The 23,469-nt window shown below is 41.0% G+C and overlaps 1 protein-coding gene and 1 long non-coding RNA gene across 5 annotated transcripts in view; one reads left to right on the plus strand and one right to left on the minus strand.

Annotated features, from left to right (window-relative positions):
- Window positions 1-337: 337 nt before the first annotated feature.
- Window positions 338-22,776, plus strand: LOC118164943. The gene is made up of 3 exons (XR_004749764.1): window positions 338-347; window positions 11,128-11,134; window positions 22,714-22,776. It is a non-coding gene; the product is annotated as an uncharacterized LOC118164943 (long non-coding RNA).
- The window catches only part of ZC3H13 (zinc finger CCCH-type containing 13), a 49,132-nt gene continuing 39,268 nt past the window's right edge, over window positions 13,606-23,469 (minus strand). For 3 of the 4 annotated variants that reach the window (XM_035322778.1, XM_035322770.1, XM_035322788.1), the window contains 5 exons: window positions 22,736-23,245; window positions 19,388-19,546; window positions 18,235-18,435; window positions 14,688-14,851; window positions 13,606-14,091 (listed from right to left, as the gene is read on the minus strand). In XM_035322778.1, the coding sequence (XP_035178669.1) occupies window positions 13,921-14,091; window positions 14,688-14,851; window positions 18,235-18,435; window positions 19,388-19,546; window positions 22,736-23,245 (1,205 nt within the window). In that variant the 3' untranslated portion in view covers window positions 13,606-13,920. The remainder of the gene's footprint in view (window positions 14,092-14,687; window positions 14,852-18,234; window positions 18,436-19,387; window positions 19,547-22,735; window positions 23,246-23,469) is intronic. The other variant, XM_035322780.1, reaches the window with a different exon arrangement.

Below are 23,469 nucleotides of genomic sequence, written 5' to 3' on the forward strand. Positions count from 1 at the left end.
AGAAATTTCACTTGTGCACCGAAATCAGATTCCCACAGAGGTGTCTCGACGGTGAAGGCAATTGCTTTAATCCATTAAGCTACTTTAGCTCCCCGCCTTTATCTGAAACTCGCAGACAGAAAGTGTCACCGGGAACTTGATGGACTTAAACTACTTAGCCCAATCAGCCTTCCTGGGTGCAAATTGTGTTTTCTTGGTTACCCTTTTTTAAAAGGGAAATGGACAAAATAAATAAATAAAATAATAAGTATCTATTGAAACCTTGGATGCAGCTTTTTAGAACTGAATCTTCATCAGACAACCTGTGCCAGACAAAAAGATTTTGGAAGAGCATGGGGACTGGAGTGGTGAGTGTTGCTTGATCTGAGAGTGGCTGCAGCCTGAGAGCCCTTCTGCTTCTAAAAGCAAAGCTAATCCAACACACACACTGAAAAGTGTAGAGCTTGTTAAATCAGTTGGACTACCAACAGACACTCACATGACATGTTGATTTTCCTGTCTCTCCCTGTTATCTGGGGAAAGGAGAAAGCTTTCCACATCTATGTGATGAATCCAGCTGTCACAGATGTGTAATTTAAGGTGTGCACCAGCATCACTGCTTTTCAAAGACTGAGAGCAGGGTGATGCATAATAAAAGCTGCTTTTGGTGTCAGGCTTTTAAAGGCCTCAAGGCTGTTATTATGCTTAGATTTTGACGAGGGGGAAAGCTAAAATGCAACCCTCAGATGACCCTCTTCACCTGCCTCAGCCCCAGATAGCCACAACCCCCCTGTGGGTTTGTAGGAATTCATGGGAAGACTAGGGAAATCTGGGAAAGGCCACAGAGCTGTCACTGAATATGGGGGAAGCTCCCAGACTCCAAGTCAAAAATCCTGCAGCAGCAGGATCCTGTCCCCCAGCTAATCTTTAGGAGCCCTTTCCCCCTTTGGGCTCCTACTCAAAGTTGTCTTGAAATCTTGCCCATGTTCTTGGTGACCAATAAAGCAAAGGGTGAGACAGAGCCTCAGAGATAGCATTTTCCCAAATGGTCCATGCCACAGCTGCTCCTTCACAGCAGAGATGGGTCTCAAACACGGTACCAAAACGAGGACTTGGTGTCTCAAGAGTCTGAAAGCCCTCGTGTCCTACCCTCACCATACTGGCTATCTCGACATGAAACCTAAAATGTTTCATTACCCTTCATGATGTTATTAAAGGTAATGAAGTGGGGGACTGTCAGAGGTGAAGACTGCTTCCAGCATCACTAAATCAGGAAAGGGTGTAACTTCTGCATAACATGCCCTCTTACAAGGCTTTGAAAGTCAAAGGAAGAGGCTCCAGAAGATTTGTCCTTATACTGCCCTTTGTAATTCACTCAGGCATTCTCTTCCATCTCTTTCCCTTTTTATGGGCATTTTGCTCTCCAAAGGCCCTCTCTGCCACCTGAACACAGCACAGGACATTGGGTGTGTTGCTCTGCATTAGATCATTTCAGCCTTTATTTTTTATGAGTCAAAATTAGAGGGGTCGATATTTTACCCAAATACAAAAGGAAGGGTACAAGAGGTGGGTGCAGGATCAGGTCACCCAAGAGGAATATGGAGCCGCTGCCCAAACATGCAGGAATGGTATTAGGAAAGCCAAAGCCCCCCTGGAGCTGAATCGGACAAGGGACATGAAGGACAGCAAGGAGGGCTTCTGCAGATACATCAACAACAGAAGGAAGACTGGGGTAAATGTAGGTCTGTTGCCAAATGGGACAGGGGCCCTGGTGAGGAAGGACATGAAAAATGTTGTGGTCAATGCCTTCTCCGCAGTTTTTACTGGTGAGATCTGCCTTCAGCAATCTCAGGCCCCTGAGACCAGCAGGAAAGTCTGGAGCAAGCAAGATATTCAGTGAAAGAGGATCAGCTTAGGGAACACTTAAATGAATTAGACATAGGTAAGCTGCATCCATGAGTGCTACAAGAACTGGCCGATGACATTGTGAGGCCACTCTCAATGGTTTTTGAAAGGTCATGGCAACTGGGAGAGGTTCCTGTGGACTAGTGGGAAGTATCATTCCTAAATCCAAGAAGTGCTAGAAGGAAGTTATGGACAACCACAGTCCAGTCAGCTCACCTTGACCCCTGGAAAGGTGATGGGGAAACTAATCCTGGAAGCAAAGGTGTTGGGGAGTAGTCAGCATGGATCTAATTGAAAAGGTGAAATCGCGACTGATTGACCTGATCCAGAGGAGCAGATATTGTTTATCTCTATGTTATTAAGGACATAGACATTGTCTCCAATAACATCCTCATAGACTGATGAAGTACAGGCTGTGTAAATGGACAGTGAGGTGAATTGAAAACTGGCTAAGCAGGTGGGCCTGGAGGGCCCAAATTCCTGTTGGTGGCAAGTTACAAGTGGTGTGTCAAAGCACTGGATACTGGGGTTAATACTGTCTACGCTCTTCATTAATGACCTGGATGAAGCGGCCAACCACACCCTCAGCAGGTTTGTAGATGCCCCAAGGGTCAATATTGGGGCCAAAAACAATTAAAATCATGATTAGTGACCTGGAAGATGGGAAGATGCATCCTCAGCAAGTGTGGTGAGAGAAATAGGAGGAGCAGTGGGTAGACCAGGTGTCTGTGCTGCCATAAAGAGGACTTCAACAGGCTGGAGAAATGGGCCAATAGGAATGTAATGAAGTTCAACAAAGGGATGTACAACATCCTGCACCTGGGGAGGAACAGCCCCTGGCACCAGGACATGCTGATAGCTTTTCTCATGCTTCTCTTCTCACCTGCAAAATTCTCCATTACTTCCTGTGGTTGTCACAGCTAACCCCCCACAAAACCAAACCCTACCATGATTTAGAGCTTTTATTCCACAGCCCAGCCTCTGTTCCCCAGACCCAGGACAGCACTAGCTGATGGTTAATGGTAATAGCTGCATAGATGAGAACCAGGAGTAAATTGAAGGCCCCCTTGAAAACCGTGGAAACAGATGTTCATAAGGCTCACACTCCTCATCATTAACTTCAGAATGTAAATGCCTGCTAATTCCTCGTTTTATTGCACAGCCTCACGCTCAATGTCAGAGAGAACAATCCTTCAGGGAGGCTCCATATATCAGCTGTGAAGGTCGTGGTGATGGTGGAAATGTACCTAAACTGGAAAGGGGGAAGGGGACAAGGGCTGTGGGGGGGAACAAAAGGGTCTTCTGAGAGACTACGAGAGAAAATGAAGTAATAGGTGTGCAAGCAGAGAGGGGAAGGGGGAGCCATGTCCTAGCCAAACAGTACTATTGGTAATTATCTTTAGCTGGATTCCTGACGTCTTTTGGTGACCACTCAGTAAAAAGCCAAGGTATGTTTTTGCTTGGGATGAAATGTAAAAGACAATTCCATGACTCCAACATGACTTTGTTGGGAGCTGTGTCTGTCCTGGATACCAAAGTATTTTTTCCATGTTCAGAAGGGAGATTTTTACTACCTGCCAAACAGAGATTTAATGGTATTGTTTCTGTCATTTTCTCACTTTCCTTTGGGACATTTATTCAAACTCTTTCCTGTGTTTTTGCAGTTTGGCTTTCTTTTCCTCTCTTTTCAAGCACAGTCACTGCGCAGTGCCAGCTGACAGTACACAGGACCACAGATACCCCTAAGACAGTGAGGTGAGCTGGACAGGGTTTTGCAGTTTTGACCTTGTCCCTTAGACTCTCCTCTAGGATCTAATTCATCTATACAGAAAGGACACTACCATAGGGACATTCATAAGGAGATTTTACTAAGAACAATAAATGAGCAAGTCAGTGGTGTTGCATCTAGGAGGTCCTTGACTTACTTTAGCAACTCAACTGGCCACCGCAGCAGCAAGAGGGACTTGGTGTTGCTCATGAAAGGAGGTGGAACAGAAATTAAGAGCCTCGAAGATGCAGGATGTGCAATGGGGCCTCCAACACACAGTACAGTGGAGGGGTTTACTGAAACTTGATGCATGGCAGGGAGCACCGCCAACAATATTAAAGCTGGATTTCCAATGCCAAAGTTTAACTGTCGAGGCATATTTCCATGCAAATGGATTTCTGTGCACGCATGTATGGCAAATTGGAGGCATGGATGAGTGGAGTGGAGCTAGGACAGGCAGGTGCAAGAAGTATGAGCAATTTACTGTGTTATTTGCGAGACCAGCAGAGCCTCCTCTCATGTTCTCGTAATGTCTTGAGTTTCGCTTAATAAGCAGAGAAAACACGCATATTTATTCTAACCTTTAGCTGTGCGTATGAAGTATAGGTCAAATGCATATTTGAAGACAGCATGACCACAGCGGTATCCCTTGGGGATCTGAGTAATAAAAAGGCACCTAGAAGTTTTCCACTTAAAAAGCCTCTGTATATCATCGTGGACACTTGTCTATGCTTGAAAATGTGACAGTTTAATAACTATGAAGCAACTGGAAGTAATAATTGAGAACATGGCCAACTAGAGCAATATTAATTATCTGTAACAAATACATCAAATCAATATGCTGTTGTATCCATAATATTAGCTTCAGCTAGTACATTAAAAGGTCAGCAGGAAATGAGGGATGGGAAAACATGTCTGATTTGTGGACATATGCTGTAGACAGTCATAAGTGAGGTATTCCAGCCCTCGTCCTAATGTTTATAAAGGCACAGGAGTATGTTATTCCAATCAATCACTTCCCATTTATGAATTCCAACTCATACTCGCCAAACACAAATCGTGTGTGCTTGTACAAAGACAATTTTCGATTAGGAGCTAAGACCTGTTCCTGATAAAGGCCACAGGCACAGAGAGACTACACAGCCGTGCCTACACCCACGATAAAATCTTGGCTGGGAACAAACCTACATTAATCTTGAGGAATAAAAAATGCACAGTAATCTGGCAAGGAAAACGTCCAAAGTACAGTTAATTTTGGTGAAGCATATTGATCATTTTGCAGTAGTAATGAAGTGAGGCGATTTTTAGAAGTCTCCAAGGGTATGCTAAACAACAAGGTTTTGCCTTGGTGCTTTGATGTGATGCATTAGAGACAACATGGACAACAGAGAAACCAGTCAACAGACCTGAGTGGTGATCTGTCCTATGACCACATCCCATAAGTGCAAGACTCTCACCAATATTCAAGCGTGCATAGCAAGGGACCATAAAATAGACCTGTAGGATATCAAGTGCTAGTCACAAAGGAGTCAGCCCTTAAGTTAAAGACTGAACCTCATCTGGACACACCCAAGCTTTTGGTGAGAGGATGGGATGCAGTGTGTTATGCCTGAAGCCACCAAGAATTCAGACAAGATAAAACCCTAACATCAAAAATGAGTCTGCACCAATGCATTTTATCATATTGCCGCTTTCATGTCATAAATGCTTTCCCTAGTCTTTTTGAGAGATCATTTAATACAAAATAAATGTAATCAAACATTGATTATGATATCCAGATCATGGGATACAGAGTAGACACCTCAGGTGTAAGGAAGGAAGCTGGTTTCATGAGGGACAAGGACAGGCGTGGAAGTGACTGTGGTGATAGACCAACACCCCTCCTTATTTACTGACACCAGACATTCAAGGGTGAATTATCCCCTTCCAACCTTTCCTGTAAGCGAATCTTTCTGTTCTCCAAAAAGAATAAGCATGCATGTTGAAAGGCAGTTGAAGACAGCAGATAACTTCTCACACAGGGAATTGTAACTCCTTTCAAAACAAAGGTTTTGTGTTAACTATGGGCACCTTCCTTCACAGCAAAGACCTGAGCTCTCCCTACTAAAAATGCCACGGTACCCAAGGGCAGCCTGTACAATGCCTTTTCCCGTTGCATTGACTTGTATCAAGTAGAAGGTTTATTTGACTCATTAACATGAAGAGATTTTTGATCTTGTTTGTCTCTTTATGATAAGCAGATGACATTAGAGTTTGCTTCAGATGCTGCCTTCTGATCACTGGAACCTGCTCACTGTAGATAAGTACGATGACTTTAATTTATGCTGCACCAGAAGAGCGACGAAAAGCGCTGAATCTAAATCAGACTTTTGGTAGAGCTTCTGCACCAGAAGAAGAAAGAGCGTGGTAATTCACACACACACATACACACATGCTCACTCAGATGCACAGCCACTGAATCTTGTGACGTTATTGAGGAATGTGCTTGGCTTTCTTATTTTTAATGCCAAGAAGATCTTCTTTGTCGGATGGCTAACTTTAATGTCGTATGGGTCTCAGATTTCCCTCGAGGGAACTTGCAATCTGTATTAACAACCCAATGCAACAGAGAAGCCCATTTAACACTCTTATTAGCTGAGTACAAAGATTAATTAAGCAATAATCTCCTTTTCCAAGCAGCTCCCCATCAGTGGTTAATAACATGTTTGTTAGTTAACTTCCTAAGGCTAGATCTGAGATGAGGAACGTTTGAGCGAGCTGGTTAACTCTTCTAGCAATTGCTAAAGGTTTTATTGCTAATATAAATTGTCCTTCAGGATTTGTAGCAGGAGCACTGTTCATAAAGAGTTACCGACAGAAGGCAGATTTCACCACGGAGCTAGAAAGCCAGTCATTTAACCAGAGGGGGTCTAAGACAATTAGAAAGGAGGCCACGTTTCAAACAACTATGTCTCCGCAATGGCCTTTGCAATATTCTTCAAAATGTACTTTTAAATGTATCTAAGACTTTTTTTTTTTTTTTTTTTTTTTTTTTTTTAACTTAAACCAGCTTCCCACTGCCATCAGATGAAACTTCCGTGAGATTCCTTTCACCCTGCGTCCCAGCAAGTCCATGTGGAGCTGCTCACCAGCAGCCGAGGGATGGAGCAGGCTGGGGGCACAGCTAATAAATCATTAGGACCTGGCCACACATTGCTCTGCCTGCCACTTACCCAGGTCAAAAGCTACCTACAATTTAATTTTTGTAAGGCTGGAAAACCCTCCCCAGCTCTTGATCAGGAGCGTGTGATGAATTGCAAAGCTACTTGAGTCTTGCAGAAGGGAGAGGGGAACAAACCAACAATTCAATTTAGTTTAGGTTTACATCGATTTTTCCTCCATCCCTTTATGGAACAGTGCCAAAAAAATCAGATTACGCTCCATTGCAATGTCTCAAGATAAAATATTTCACCTGGAGCTGCAACGCTCGTGCTTTCATGCTGAGCCCACCACACTCTAAGGTCTGTAAATGCCCACTTTTTGCTCTGTCCTGTGGCCACACTGGGCACATTACTCACTGCAAACTGTAGTAAAACCATAGACAGCTATTTCAGTAACCATCAGGGAAAAGAACAAGGAAACTACCACCTTATTAATGCACAAGTCATCACAACAGTGATTAGGTGCTTCTAGACAACACAAAATATTTCCGAGTGTGACGAAACACACCAAACCCAGCATCTGATAAATCCTCCTCTGTTGTTCTTGGATGAAGAGCTGAAAACCAATTTCTACGGTTCAGAAGCAAGCAGGGAAGGAAAACATCTTTCCAGATACTGGATTTATCACTTTGGGAGTATATCAATTTAATCATGTCTTTCTCTTCACAGTTCACATTGGTTTATACAGGTGAAAATTAGAGTTGAATCTCCCATCCATAAATGCAGTTGTTCCTTTCTATCCAGATGTGCACGGCTGGAACTGATATATGCCTGTTGCCAGAAGGAAAAAAAATCTCTAATTCCAAATTTCTCCATCCACCTGCCTTATTTATTAACGACACAGCAAATTTTATTATAGGCTTCAGCAACTTTATGTAAAATCAGACCATTTTATGCTACTATGGTATATGAGCAGTATTAAATTGCTTTTGCTATAAAGGTGTTGAAGTGGGACTCCAGCTTGAGCGTTTCCCTGTGAGCAGACCTTGTGGTTTTGCAGCTCTGCTGCGATGACATTTCCACGTACGTGGCAACGCCATGGGGCTGCCTTCCAGGGAAGTGCTCGTGTGCCCATCCAAACGCGTACAAAGGGCGTAAGAGAACACTTCGCACATTTGGAAACGCTTTAAAAATGGTATTAATCACCCCCCTTTTTTTAAGCTTCAGATCTAATGGGATTCCATGCTTCCACCTGGGTCGGAGGGAGCCCTGATTTATGTTAAGATGTCGTCGGATGGCACCCTCTATTTTTTATGCATGGTTATGAACGCGGCGTTAATCATATCAAACAGCAAGCTAGGACCATGCATCACACACCACACTCGCATTAGAGGCTACTGATGAATAAGTGAGGCGGTCTTTATAATTTGTGCACCAAAAAAAGTGGTTTAGATTATAGCAATAAAAATGTAAATTGAAGGGACGAATACAGCAAACAGATTATGCTATCATTCCAGAGCAGACAGCGGAGAAGTCACAGTTGCCCATTTATGTTTTGACAGTTCATGCATCAGATGAGACTTGCAAAGAGGGGTACCACTCTTTGGGGGAAGCAGAGAGCAGAATACACACTGCTAAGTGTGAATTTAACAGCGCATTTATTATTTGGGCAACTCACTCTTCGATAAGTTGCCAAGAAAGCCTTTTGAATAAAGAAAAAAAAAGAAATTAAAAAATCAGACCATGCAGGAAATATGCCGCAGTCAGGCGTGTTGGCTGTCAATTTGTGTGTCTCTTACAGTGGTCCTAGCCAGGTAGCTGAAAGGAATATTCAAAAGCCATCAAATGTGGCTTTGAGTACCAGGAGTTTGCAATGCCCAGAGCCTTCCCCATGTGTACAAACACAGACAGTCAGCGGGTTCAGACACTGTCAGTTTACCTCCCTGGAACAACCCCACGTACTTACAGCATGCTCAGTCCCTTTGGAAACCTTGCTAAGTTTCTGCAGCCTCCTCCAGCACTGATGTCTAAGCCTGATTAGGCACTGTAAGGAAAAGGAGAATTTCTGTTTTATTATTCAAGTCTGCCAGCTTTTAATTTTAGTGAACACGGCTCTGTCACATGGAGCAGGAAAACAGTATCTTCCATCCTACTTTTTCTGGTCCACTGTTTCATACATTTTAATCATATCCGCTATTACTCCTATCTCTTCGTAAGTCCCAAGAATTTTAATAACTTTGATATGAGATCTTCCAATTTCTCAGCTGTTTTGCAATAAGCTTTCTTGAACTATGAACCTATCCATATAGCTTTTTTCTACCTTAGTATACATTGTTTTTTTCTGTGTATTTTTCTATTTTTGGCTTTACACGTTTCTCTTTACACCAGACTGAGGTTTTCTGTGAACTGTAGGTTTCCTCCTGGCATGGATCTTGCTAACTTAGGGCAGCGTGAGGTATGGAAGTTGATCAGATCTTCCCCTTTAGCGATGTGTCAATTTGCACATCGTGATGCTGACTGGCAGAAGGATCTGAGAGGAGCCAAATGAACAGGCCACATGGCACCAAACGAAGCTCCTTGTGTTTTTCTCCCATTTTAACTGCGATTTGCCAGCTTTTCCCATCCTCCCTCTCTCAACTCCTTCCCAAAGCTGAAAATGCACTTGGAGGTCACCCGCTGTGAGCTGGTTGTACAGCGATGAGACTATCATCTAATCCTCTGTTTTACCTTCTGTTTCCCTGTTAAAGAAATGACATGAATTAAAAATTACCCTTCATCCACTACAGCTTAATTTCTCCTAGTAACTTTGTGCAAGACATGCCAAAGTTCTCTGCAGCCTCTTGCTGATGCATTTTTTTGGAAGCATGCAAGAAGCAGACAGAGGAATGCTTGTCCAAGATAGCGGCAACCACAGGTTTGTTTCATGCTGACACAAAGCAACTTTGCAGCTCGGGAAGAAGGTAAATCTTGCATGCACCTATGGGGTCCTTTGGGGGTTTCCAGCTTCCATCTTAAAGGCAGGTATGGGCAACTTAGGTTCATGTTCTTCAGGTATTTCTCCTTAATTCCCACTTTTTCAGTTCTCTTCACAGAACCACAGCAGAACTGTGGCTGGAAGGGAACTGCAGAGATCACCTGCTCCAACGCTTGGTGAAGGGCTTAGATAAGCCCTTGATTTTAGGGCTCCCTGTGTCTGTAGTTAGAATCCAGCTTCTGAAAGCAGAGGTGAGCAGACGAGGACAGACTGATGAGAAGCCACAGGTACTATATTCAGTACTAAAACCACTCTTATTCTGCTGGAAACACCCACCTGGACCTTTCCCCAGGGCTGTTCCCAGGGCTCTTTCACCAGTCCATCCTGCACAGAGTTAGCACACCAAGATCTTCCTCTCTCCATCATTCTGGCCGAGCTCCTGGCTCGTAGCAGAAGGGAGACCTCACACTCCCAGGCTGACAACCAACACTACTCAACTCCATGCAATTTCTACTACTTTCTCGCTCAGGTACTTTCCATACTGTGCCCCAAGCACCCTCTAATAGGTTCAAACAGCAAGTTCAATCTGCAAGTAAATTAAAAAGGGGTTTTCATTCCCACCAAACCCATAAGCTTTCTTAAAACCCACATCCAATACCTGTTATTCCAACAATCCCTTGTTTAGGAACCGTACTCGCAACCAACGTAATCCTTTCCCACCTGAATGTCCCCTTAAAAGCTGGCAACCCATTGCTTTGTACCTCAGCAGTTTGTCCCAGCACGCCTTCCAACACTTAGGTCTTTCAAAACACCTCAACTTCATTACTCAGGAAAAAGCCAGTCTGGGGTAGGCACATCCCTGAAAGTGACTGCTATCAAGAAATTATTTTCCCTCTTTGATCTCTTACCGATAGGGCAGAAGCAATGAAACTGTCTGTTCCAGTATAACACTGCCTTCTTCCCAAAACATTTAGTTACTTGCTCTCTGAATGCCATTTTAACACTTCCCTCTCCTGCACATTCCAGTTTGGACTTCTTTATCGATTTTGATGGAAGCAAACTTCCAAATCCTGTAGGTCAGTTTGCCTAAGAAACCCCTTGCATCTTGATGCTTGGCTACATGGCTTTGTCTTCTGGGATTATGTTCGTGTTTTTTTTCTTATTATGGTAACAGCACCTTTGCCAATCTCAAACTGTTTCCTGAAGCTGTACCTAAAAAGATTCCTCTTCCACACTGCCCACAAAACCTTGGCATGTGTACACGAAGATCAAGCTTTTGGTTCTGTCTCCTCACACTTCCCCTTTGCAGTAATATAAAATACAGAAAGAAGCATCCATTTTATACAAATACCCTTTAAAAGCAGACATGTTACTACAAAACAGGGGCTGCTGAACTCAGTAAGCAGGCAGCAGCTGCTACAATGGCAGCTGCAGCCCCCTGCTCTACTGAAGGACATCCCTACAGCATGGAGGGGAGACCACAACTGCATAACGGCAATTCAAACAAAAGCCTTTATTTACTAAAATCATCTAAACTCTGTCTTGAGTACACTGTACAGATGACCCAACAGAGATGATAACCTCGACAGCATCCCAATGTACAGGCATCAGCCCCATTTGTGCCTTGAGGCTCTAAAAACCTGCCCTGCCTGGGAATTTGTCCTGGCTGCGAGAGCTGGGCACGGTGCTTCGCCTGGGTGAAAGCCTGCCTCGTCCCACCAGCTCACCTGGCAGCTTGTTCCGCAACCCCACGCTCCGGCCTGCACCTCAGGGCTTCTTAAATCCAATTTATCAAGGAGAAATGGAGTAGCAATAGAGGCTTCTCTGTGTTTTCAGGCTTGGAGCTGGAGCGCCCAAGGGATGCTGAGACACACGCGCAGCCTTGCCCTCGCTGCTGCCCAAAAGGTTACAGGCGCCTGTGGACCAGGGCTAGAGCCTTGAAATGAAACGTGGACTACAAACACTACAAAGCACTGCAGATCAAACCAAAAGGGTCTAAAGGGGCAATTTTAGCACCTTCTTTTCTTTTTTTTTTTTTTTTTTGTACAATTCCAATAAATGGTAGCATGGGTCAGCATTGGATTTGAGTTTCAATGGGACAGTGACTTCACAAGATACTCACCCTAGCCCACCAAGCCTACCTTATTTTGCTTTTTCTAGGGCAGTGTGAAATAGTCTTCTGCAAACTAAGTGCATATATACACTCTGACTGCTTTATAGGAAAAGTGTTTAAAGTAAGCAGAGTGTAATTAAATACCCAGCAGTGAATCTATTTTGTGTACTGCAGTCTTAGACAAGGCTGTTTCCAGCTATCAAACATTTTTATGTGTTTTAGAGATGATTAAAATAGGCTTGAATGTAATTGGAAGCAATGATCTAATACTTTCAACTTAAAGGCAGCATTATTGTAGCTATAAAATAGGTGAGGATGAATTTAAATGCTGCATAGGTTTGTTAACTCTTGCTCCGTTTAAGACACTAGTGTGCTTAAGAACACATAGTTCTTTTTAAAGCAGGTATTAGAAGCTCCAATGACATTAAAAACAGCCATCAAGTCTCTTGAAAAGATTCAACAAGTGAAAAAACTAGGAAGATTAAGTTTTGCCTGGATCACTTAGTTTAATAAGAATCGAACCAATAGCAGAAACTTCTCGCATCTTTCATATTTGAAACAGACACATATATTGTGTGGGCACATACAATGTAAATAAAAACCCTCACATTTTCTTTAATAACAACTATTTCAATGTAGAATAGCAACATGTCACTGAAGAAAGAGGCACTATAGGAAAGCATTACAGGTAAGAAAGCTTTGCATTAATGTTCTAAAAATTTAATTTGAACTGAATTGGAATTTGTACTTGGGCATTTGCTTGAAGCCAACACAACCCTAAGCACCAGGCAGATGCTAGATAAGCCCATCACGCTGAACTACACAGACAACATCCCCCTCACTGTATTGGTTCCAAGCAGAGAAAAAGGATTAACTAGTATCAGCCAACCATCAAAAAGACTAGTGGCTCATAACAAATTTTTAACCTATATGAGAACAGTGAAAACAAGTTGCTTTGCAGCAAGCCAATACAAGGTTTAAGCTCTGGATTTCTTTCTCACCCTGTGTGAGCAGACTTCAACGCAACAGTTCAGGTTGAAACCTGGGACAAGTACAGAGGTGTACACAGACTTAATTTAAAGTTTCAGAAGCCTCAGATTCACATGGAGGCTTCCGCAGACTGTCTAAAGATACCTGACTGGCATAATCCAAAGATCCCACTAGAGATTCGCTTGTCAAACTGAAAACAATTCTTGCAAAACTGAGCCTAGGCTTGATGAGTCTCCAATCAGGCCCCTGAACCTGTAACACCCAATAAAACACAACTGCTCACTGCTTTTACTGCCAACATCTGAAAACCTACCAAGTGTGAAACACCCTCAGGCTACTGCAGGAAATTGATCTGTCCTGATACATACAGAATGTAAAACCTGCACCAGTGTTCCTTTGTAAGCAGCAGGCATTTCCAAAACGCAGTGAGTCTCATAAATACGGACGTCTAAAACTGGTCAGAAGTCACTTCCTGGAAGGTTTTTCTTTCCATCTATCATACCAGATTCTTACATCCAGAAATTATCAGAGGAAACCTATGCTAAAGATACAGACCTAGAGCTTTGTCCAAATCCAGATCCACACCAGAGACTACGGCAGTAAGGAAAGGGATTTCAAAAGCAGAGGTAGACAAACTCCCAAGGAAGCAAGCCACTTAGGAAATTCCAGACACTGCCTGTGAATGGTCTGTTGTGGTGGTAGAGAAACCCATTCATAATAAGGAAAGAGATACACAAACAGTTTTCTTCACTTTAATATCAGCTGGAGTTATAAACTGCTAAAACCAGACATCTTCACATTATTACACTTGATGCACCATAAAACAGGTTTTTGCTAGTGTAAGATTCATATTACAAAACTTGCAGAGAACTTCACACAGAAGTCTACTTTTCACCACTTTTATTCACCTTTTAAATGCCCAATTCCTTTCTGTGTACAAACAGAGTCTTTCCTTCCGTCTTCTACAGCTGCTTTCCAAACAACCAGTTCTAAACAGTACCAACACTGGTAATGGGATATCAGCTAGAAAGAACTGCTGTGGTCATTTGCTTTAAGACACACACACTTCTTGCTGGATAGCTGGTTGTGGAATTTTACTATCCTCTGTCTTTTCTTGCCCAGGAGGCTGGCACACAGTCTTGCGTTTGAATAACCGTAGACTCAACCGTAACAAGTCACTGTCCATGGCTGCAGGATTCGTGTAAGCTTGTTTTGTTGCACCCTATTGAAATTAAAATAAAAACCAAAAATAGTGGCTTTTAACATGCAAGCTGAGAAATTAACATCAAGTATTCTCAATAAATACAGGTTTAATCATACACATTCACTAGAAAATCTCCAAGAACTGAAGATTTCTCTATTAGCATGCAAGAATACAAAACCTACTGTAGTGTAAGACATGGCTAAGTATCTCTCGTATTTTTAAAAAGAAATGTATCTAGGTTCTTTTAACTTGCAAGAATAGAAGCTTAAAATTCTTATAAAAGTACATGGACTCTTAAGCAGGAAAATTATTCAACAATTATCCTTGAAAATGTATTTTAACCAATTACTTTGATTACATATTCTCTAAATGCAGAAGGTGTTTCCACATTTTATATGCCATAATAAGAAATAGTTTAGTCTCCATCTTAGATTGATCTCCCAGCTTAATGAAAACATAAAAACCCTACAATATTTCAGTAAGTGTTCTCCATTGTTTAAAGGACTAGATCTGCTCCAGAACAATTACTACTAAAATTACCACCCAAGACAAGTGTTTTGCATAGTAGAGCCTGTTTCCGCATTTTAACCCAGCTCTGTAAGTGAACAACTTGCCTTTTCATTCTTCATTAACTGCTTACGAATTGCAGAATCCCTTCTAAAGCACAGAGCTTTACAGCAAGGACCCAGGTTACTGAGCAGACCCGCTCTCTCTTCTTTTCGTAGAAGTGCAGCCATGTTCAAGGCTCCCAGTTCATGTTCAAAAAGGTTTTCTGCATCTACAAGGAAATGACATTCACAAAGATCAACAAATGCACGGTATTTGAGAACAACAATATACAGCAATAAGAACTTACTGGAGTTAAAAACAATCCTGCACAAGGTTTAACAACTCCCTTGAAATTTTACCGTTGATGTTTCTGCCTTATAAACAATACCAAGATTTGGGAAAGGGGTGGGGGGAGGTATTACAGTTTGTAGAAAAAATGAACAAATCACCATCTGAAAGTAAGTATGGGTACACTTGTATGTGGAAAGCAGTATCGAGACAGCAATCACCAAGAGGCCTAAAAATCAAGTGACAGCTCTGATGCAGAAGAGGGAATATCATTCATGATCAGATGTATGAAGGTGTTTACTGGTGCTAACAAAAATTGGCTAAAGTTGTACTTCCCTGCAAAGAGTAGGGTAACTGTACCAGTGTTAAAACAGGGTTTGTACAGCTAAGTAGGAGTCAAATATGGACAATAACTTTTTTATCCATGGTGGGTGAACCAGGAGAACAACTGAACAGATGCTAATGAACTACCCCCTCCCTTTAGGCTCATTTAAACCATTAGCTAATGGTGCTTAAAGAAGCAACACTACTCCTTTATTACATTTATCAGAAGAAATAGCGTGCAGCTAGAACACATTAACCATAGTTGCTTTTCAAGATGGCTCCTGAGGCAAGACTTGTTCTGTAACATCTTTTCTATGAAATGTTGACAAAGACCAAAAAAGTGCATATGGCTGGACCGCAATATCTAGACTTATAACCAATCCTTTCACAATAAATAAGATATGATGTGACAGAAAATAATATGGTTAATTATGCAATCAGTAGTCCAATCCAATCTTCTGTATTTAATAAAGAACGTGTCTTTTTAGCAGGGAATTGAATGAATAACTGCAGACACCAGCAAACCTGGGGAAAATTTAGCAGCTAAAAGCGAAGACTACTACTGTAGTTTGGCAGAACGCACCCAAGAGAGAGCAAGGAACTGTTTTATCCACTGAAGTTGGGATGGAGCTAAGTATGATTAGTTTTCAAAGAAGGTGAAAAGAAACAAAAAAGTTACAAGGTATCAAGGGCAGGTTAAAGAACTGCACTGAAGTTACCAAGACAACCCCAACAGACGACCAGCACCACAAGTGAGACGCAAAAAGGCCACTTCAAAGCTAACTGAAACTGCTTCCAGGATCTGCCTAGGTGCCAGGTGCTAAGCATATCTGAAAACAAAATACTGTTTAATGCTCATGCTCAACTGCATGCAACAGGTGAGGAGAAAGTCAGATACAAATCTCAATTCCATCACTACAGATTCTCGTTTCCAAAGAAAATGAACGCAAACAAAAATCCCAGTAACAAGCCAGCACTTTTTTTTTTCTGCATTTCAGAGTATTACCAGGAACTATTCATCCATAAATAAGAAGAAAAAAGTGAACACCAGAATCGGGAATAAAATGGGGAAACAAAGACATTATATGACCACAAAGAAATCCAGAATGAAAACGCTACATTTACACTGTAACACAAACTGAATGCCTAGCGCAATGTCTTCACTTTTCAGGACACCAGAATTTGTGCCTTATTTTAGAATACCCACATTGTGGCTGTGTCATCACTATACAAAGAAACATGTCACCTAGCGGGAGATTACCGAGAAAAATGCACGCGCTTGAAAGCATACTGGTGCTTCCACATGTAGTAACTTTGACGAGTGAGAGATTGAACACTCTAAAGAGAAATTAACAGAGGCCTTTAACCTTCCTTCCTCTCCAGAGCAACGTTTTCCTTCATCTGAGCACACGTGAGACAACCCAGAGGCAGTGCTACAGAGCCTCCTACTATCACTGCTCCCCTGGGCTTTGTTATTTCTAGAGAAGCATGTGAAGACTGCTGAGGTTATTTCAGGCAATATATTAGATAGCCAGGTGGATTCTGCACTGCAGTTCCTGTTGAAGTATGCAGCAAAATTAAAGCTGAACAGAGAAAGACACAGTTCATACCTTTACTATATCAGACAGTTTGCATACTCAGGAAGATACGATAGTGCATCAATTACATCAGTTACTTAAATTCCTAAACGTAAGAGCTACGATTTTCTTTTAAGCTAGAAAAATGCTAATACTGCATAGAAATAACTAAGTGTCCACCGCAAAACAGTCGCTAATACCAAGCACACACCTCAAATTATGCTATATATGATGCATTTAAAATGTCTTCTTATAAAGCCCAATTCTAGGCAATGTAGGAGCAGTAGCAACTGACCGTGATTAACAGTTACACATTTTTAATGGCTCAAGCAAGCAGTGAAATTCATGGAGATTAACAGGGCTCGGAGAAGCACGTTCACTTTTTTTCCCCCTCTCTCCTCTTTGAAGGCAATCCTACCCAAGACTGTGAGGCTAACAAGACAACTACACAAAGAGTAATGTTGCAGAGAATTAGAGTACTGTCACAGGGTGTTTGGACAATGCTCTTGGAAATATGGTTTGGGCTTGATGATCCTTGTGGCCCCCTCCAACTCAGGATATTCTATGGTTTCAAGTCAAGAACTAGAATTTAGAGTTAAAAATAATTCCTATTCCCTAAGACCAAGGACTCTACAGAAACCATTATTTTAAGGCACACTTTTATCATATTTAGCTCCTGGAGTAATTTGCATAGGGATCTTACAGAGAGCAAATGTTTCATAGACCTAAGTAACAATTTTTGCAAGTAAATTTTTGCAAGAAACTCAGCTGGTTTCTAGGATGCCAAAGAGAAAATCAGTACTCTCTCTCACACAAAAGCCCTACTTACCCTACACAGCTGCAGCGAATACTACTGGTTTAGTTCTTGCCCATTCCACCCATCATGCATGCCTCATGCCCACGTACTTTGACCCAATGCTAGACCTGAGTACTATTCATTTAATTTCTCACTTCTGCTACATAATACACAAATTTCACTGAGTTTTTCATTCTGAACCAAAAACTCCTACCTATGCATTCTGGAGAAGATCTTCAGAAAGCAAGTAAGAGAACCTTCAGAGAAAATATGAAATCCTATTTTTCCCCTCACAGTTACCACGGATTCACTGCAGAAGATCATTACCTCTTCAAATGTTGCCAACACACTTCAGGCCAGGCATTAATTCACGATGGTCTCACAAAATAATATTCCACTATGACAAAAAATGTTGTTTAGGCAGTTATTTAAGACCTCTCTAACACTGCTGGAATTAAAACACTAATCTGATTGATATACAGCTGTATTAGATTTATGAAATTTTTACACAATGCTCAGTATACACTTCCTATGGCCTGGAAACCTCGAATAATGAACTGGAACACGTTTCATTAAGTATCTTTTTTAAGAACAGAAAGACAGTTTAAACCCTGCAGAAACAATTACCTTTAGGTTTTTCTAATACTCTCTGGCAAGTCTCTTTAATTTTGGTGAAGAGCTCTGGTCCCGCCAATCGCTTGGAAATGCCAACTCGCAACATAACGGCACCTGGTGTGAATTTTAAGAGCGCAGCCCCAGCCTCCCGTGGTTCTTTTGGCTGCTTTGGCATCAGACTGGACCAATCAACATCGATAACATCCACAGGATCTGCGAAAACATTGACAGAAAATCAGTTACCACGTCATCACCCCCTACCACAACTGATTAATTTCACATGCTGGAGACATCCCTGTCTCCTAAAAGCAACATGTTAAATGAACACTGTTCTGCAGTTCTCAAAGACAGTTCCTTGGGCACTTCAGGTAAGAACGTTCAAACTCACTTAGGTTGGTGGTGAAAAGGAGCATATAGTTCCTTAAAAATATAAGGCTTCTTGGATTAAAATAAACAACATTCTGCTTCACTTTGATCGTAACACTTTTCAAAAGGCTGCTCGGACCCTGCCTAGCTGGCAGATTTGGATGGATCACTCACTTAGGCATTCACAGAAATGACGGTACCACTACTGTGCTATGATAGATCCAAATTAAATGCTTAAAAGCTAGTAATTCAACTCTGGATGCTGCTGTTTTCAAAGAAATTACATATATTGGTTATGGAATAACCATACAACTGTGGTTACATATTTATTACATAAAATACGAACACTGATCATATAGCCCAGGTGACCTAACTGAACTTAGGACAACTAGAGGATTCCATGTTTCCCAGTGCATTTAGGAAGCATTCAAGCAAGGACAGAAATCTATTCCTAAAAATATTAATTCTAAATAATGATCAGCTCTAAATGGGATAAAATTTGTAATCATTTATGTTCATTTATAACATTTATAAAACCAAAGCTGCTGCTTCTAGCTATAAACAACGTAATAAATATTACTTCAAAATGAAGTTCCCAGGACTTCTTAGTTACCTCTATACTTCACAGGCATATCTGACCATTACAGAAAATATGAGAAATACTGAGGAGCACAAAAACAGTGCTCTGAATTCAGAACTACTGTACGTTGCAAAACATTTTGAAATGGTACAAAGTAACTTTACATGCCAACTGATCTCATCTTTATATTCAAATAAATGTAAAGGGGTTTTGTTATACTTTTACCAGGCATCTTCTCATCCTCTTGTTGTTGATCCTCCCTCTTTTCAGCATCACCTGCCAGAATTTCATCCAGTTCATCATCACTGATTGGTTCGTATTCTCCAGCACCAGATCCCAGCGACTGAACATCATCAATCTTTGCTTCATCTTCTCCTCCTACAGACACAGATACAGACTGTAGCTTTAAAGTAATCATTCTTGTTTTCCAGACACGCTTCAAGCAGACTGACAAAAAATATAGGGTCAGTAAACGAGCTTGTTAATTTTCGGGGTGAGTATATCCTAAATAAAAAAAAAAAAAGGTATTCCCTGATGGAAACAAAGTTATTTCTCTCATAGACAAAGTGTTCGAATTTCACACATCTTGGTCAATTATTTTTTGTGCAGTATCACTCGAACTGCTTGTAGAAGACCATATTCAGAAGAAATATAAGTTGATGATCTGATGTGTAGTTATGCAGCACCACCACAAATTCTACCAGATGCTTTTGCACATGAATCCTAACTCACGATTCAGTCTAAGGACTGAATATAAAGACAGGACAATTAAGTAACAAAACTCCAAAATATACGGTCTAAGGTATCCTGAAGTAAGCAATTATTCTCATAGGTTTGACTCTTCATGGAAATCTGAAGAGCTGGAAGAATGATATGACAAATTTCTTCAGTTGTTGCACTGTCCATCAACATACTATATGCACATACAAATAGAATCAAGCAATTCTATTTGTATAGCAAGGAGTTCTATTTTTATATGTAAATAACTGTGATACATGCATAAACATGTTCCTTAAAACCAGCGAACGCAAGACACTCAAATATTACAGTTTGCAGTTCATGAAAGGCACTTCTGAAGGTATTCTCTCACCCGCAGCACTGAAAGACCTGACTAAAGCATTCACAAACCCTGCTGCTCAAAATTCAGGCTTCCTTAGGATTCTCCGCCAAGGTACTTGCAATCAGTTTCACAGTACAAAATTGACACAATTTACAGGGGTCATCCCCTGTGGATGACTAATCTATTTTCTCCAATCTTCCCTATCCAGAAGAGAAACTGCCTCTGTGTTAAGATATCCCCTCACCTTTTTTTTTTTTTTCTCCTTTGTAAAACCTGCAGGGAAAAAAAAGTCACCTCAACTAATCTAAAAATCAGCACTGAAAAGACAAGTAAAAGACGTGCTAGCAGAGTGTAAATTAACTACTCAGACCACCTGGCAGTGCTTTGGAGGAAGCATCGAGCATCTTGGGCATCATTTAAACCTATTCCTGAAGCAAACACATTAAGGTTCAGCACATCACCATAATTAAGTAATTATATCCTCACACATTATGTTAGACAATGTACTGCAGTCATTGATCCAAATAAATACCAGACACCTCCTTACCATCACCAGATCTGGAAATGTTATTGAGTTAGTTTGCTATCATCTTTAAAAGGAAAAATATGGCAATCTCTACTGATTTCATTTTGTATCTTGTGATTTTAAATATTGACTGCCTGCACGATCCATTTTCTGCTTCCACACGGACCCAGCAGGTACACTAGCTCACTGTGACTGCATGCTTGGGTGGCACAGATGAACCATTAAAAAATATTGCATGAAGCAATTAAATATAACAATCTACAGTTCTCAATACATAATCCAAACAAACTGATTTCAAATCAGGCTGATATTTCTAAACTATACTATCACTACCTTTACTGCTTTTTTTGCAGAAAGGTAATTTTATATTATTTCTGATTTAACGCTAAAAGAAGGAACATAAACAGGAGTTAAAAAAATAATGAAAGAGAACAAAGTACACTACCATCTTAGAAGATCAGAAATATGCTGTTTATAGTATGCTGCACTAAAATTGTCCCCTAGTATTTTACAAGACTTTTCTTCTAAAAAAAAGAATCCTAGACTAATATACCGTAACTTCCTACACATGATCATTTTCAAACATACAACCTTTGAAAAATGCACAAATGAATGAATGAATGCATATTAAGATTCTTACAAGAAGTCTGCTGAAAGGCTAGACCTTACAACACATTTAATATTCAAAGTCTGTTTGGCTCCAGGCCCTCTCTGAAACAGAAGATAAACCTATGAACAGCCTTTCCCCAACTCTTTTCTGAAGTTACCACACTGTACTCTCAGATTTACTACACCATTCCTTCCCTTTGCTTAAAAATGGATGAATTCTGTCCATTGTACCAAGATGGAGCAGACTTTCCCCAGGCTCGTTCCAAATATTATCTCTGACAAATGTTTCCACTCCACAGATAATCTCCTTAAATGGAATTTTCTCAATTGTACCCGTCAACCGTAATGACCATTTTGTGAGCAATCAGGTAAGAGGTATCGTAGGTAATAAAACAGCCCTCCTCATCCTCTCCAGACAACATTTAGACTGCCCAAATGAACAAGTATCTACAATTATCTACAATAAGATAATTCTTTTTAAGAATGCAGATATGATGAGACAATGTGCTGGTATCTTACGGAAGGCCACAAAAGCTTAATTTGTTTCCGAAGGCTACGGACTTCAGGCTTTACTAGCCCAAACACCCCAAATTCCAAATCCTACACATCACCTTTCTTCTTATTAGAGGATGCAACACTATGATCACCAAAAAAACCCTACTTACTGAACATAACAATAACTTACACCACTTACTCTGGATTTAGATTTCTGCTTTTTGCATTTTTATAAAGGTTAGATGTACTTCCCAAGCTCTTTCTTCTAGCAAGGCTCAAGCTATGTGAATTTGTCAGCATTTGGTCCTTTATTTATTAATCCTAAGTGTGTTTTCCCAAGTACCATTACGGCCAGCAAATTGAAGCTGCATTTAATAAGATTACTTCAGTAAAGTAATTTTTGGACTGTTGTGCCAAGCCATACATATGTTTCATCTACTAATCAGACTATCATTTCTATGATAATTGGGCTCTGCAGAAAAAATCCCAAAGAACAGCTGCAAGTCAACCCTCGTTTTTTTCATTCATTACCTGTGACTTCCTAACTAAAGAATATATCTTATAACGGTTTAACAAGGCAATCAAACCTTTGGTGTTTCAGCAAAGTGCCTATGCAGAAATGTTACACCTTGGCAAAATTATATCATCATTTATGAGGCATATCATAATGCCTCTTGGATTCAAGACTTTTAGAAATGAAACACTAACATTCACACAATTAACATTAAGAAGATGCTTGCCAGAATTCTCCCTTATCCTCCTTCCACAGCAGAGAAGCTAGGGCCAATACTCCTTTCAGTAGCAAAGTATTCTAATACAATTCAGTATTGTGCTAAAGGGGAAAAATAAATGAAGGTTCTTTCCCAGAATATCTCACCTTCTAGACTCTCCACCTTTTCAGCCTCATTTCCATCTTCGAAACCTTGTAAAGGTCCTAAATCTTTGTCTGGTCTTTCCTTCTCTGAAGCTGCAGAATCCCGACAAACACCATCAAATTCTTTTTCATGATCTCTGTCCAGTTTTGTTTCACTGTGTTTTGTTGATTCTTTTTGAGAGGAAATGTCAACAGTTCTGTCTCTCTCTCTTTCAGCAGGATCAGGTAGTTGTCTGTCTCTCTCTCTGTCCAGCTCCCTTCTCTTTTCCCTCTCTCTTTCCCGTTCTCGGAGTCTCTCTCGCTCCCTGCTCCTTGGCCAGTCTTTGTCAACATCTCGATCCCATTCTCTCTGTCGTGCCTCTCTCCTCTCTCTCTCCCGCTCTCGATCATGGTCATGTCGATCTCGCTCCTGAAGCCTTTCCCGGCTGTCAAAGGACCCAGATCTGGAATGAACCTGACGGTCTGATTCAGGAGAACTTCTTCTTGAACTGTGGCTTCTTGAATCTTGACGATCTGGATAAAATATTTTAAATACAAGCATGACTACAGCTCATAAACTTAATATCATTTTCCTACACTGAAGTGTTTTAAAGATTCTGGTATGAAAGCGGACTTCTGAAAAGCATCATCTTAGATTTAATAATTCTCTCCCACTCCCCAAAAAACATTTTTAGTGGCTACTTCAACTATTACAGAAGTCTAACTGAAGGTGCATAATTTACTCACATATTTAAGCA

Source organism: Oxyura jamaicensis, chromosome 1 (genome assembly GCF_011077185.1).
Source record: "Oxyura jamaicensis isolate SHBP4307 breed ruddy duck chromosome 1, BPBGC_Ojam_1.0, whole genome shotgun sequence".
Taxonomy (NCBI): Eukaryota; Metazoa; Chordata; class Aves; order Anseriformes; family Anatidae; genus Oxyura; species Oxyura jamaicensis.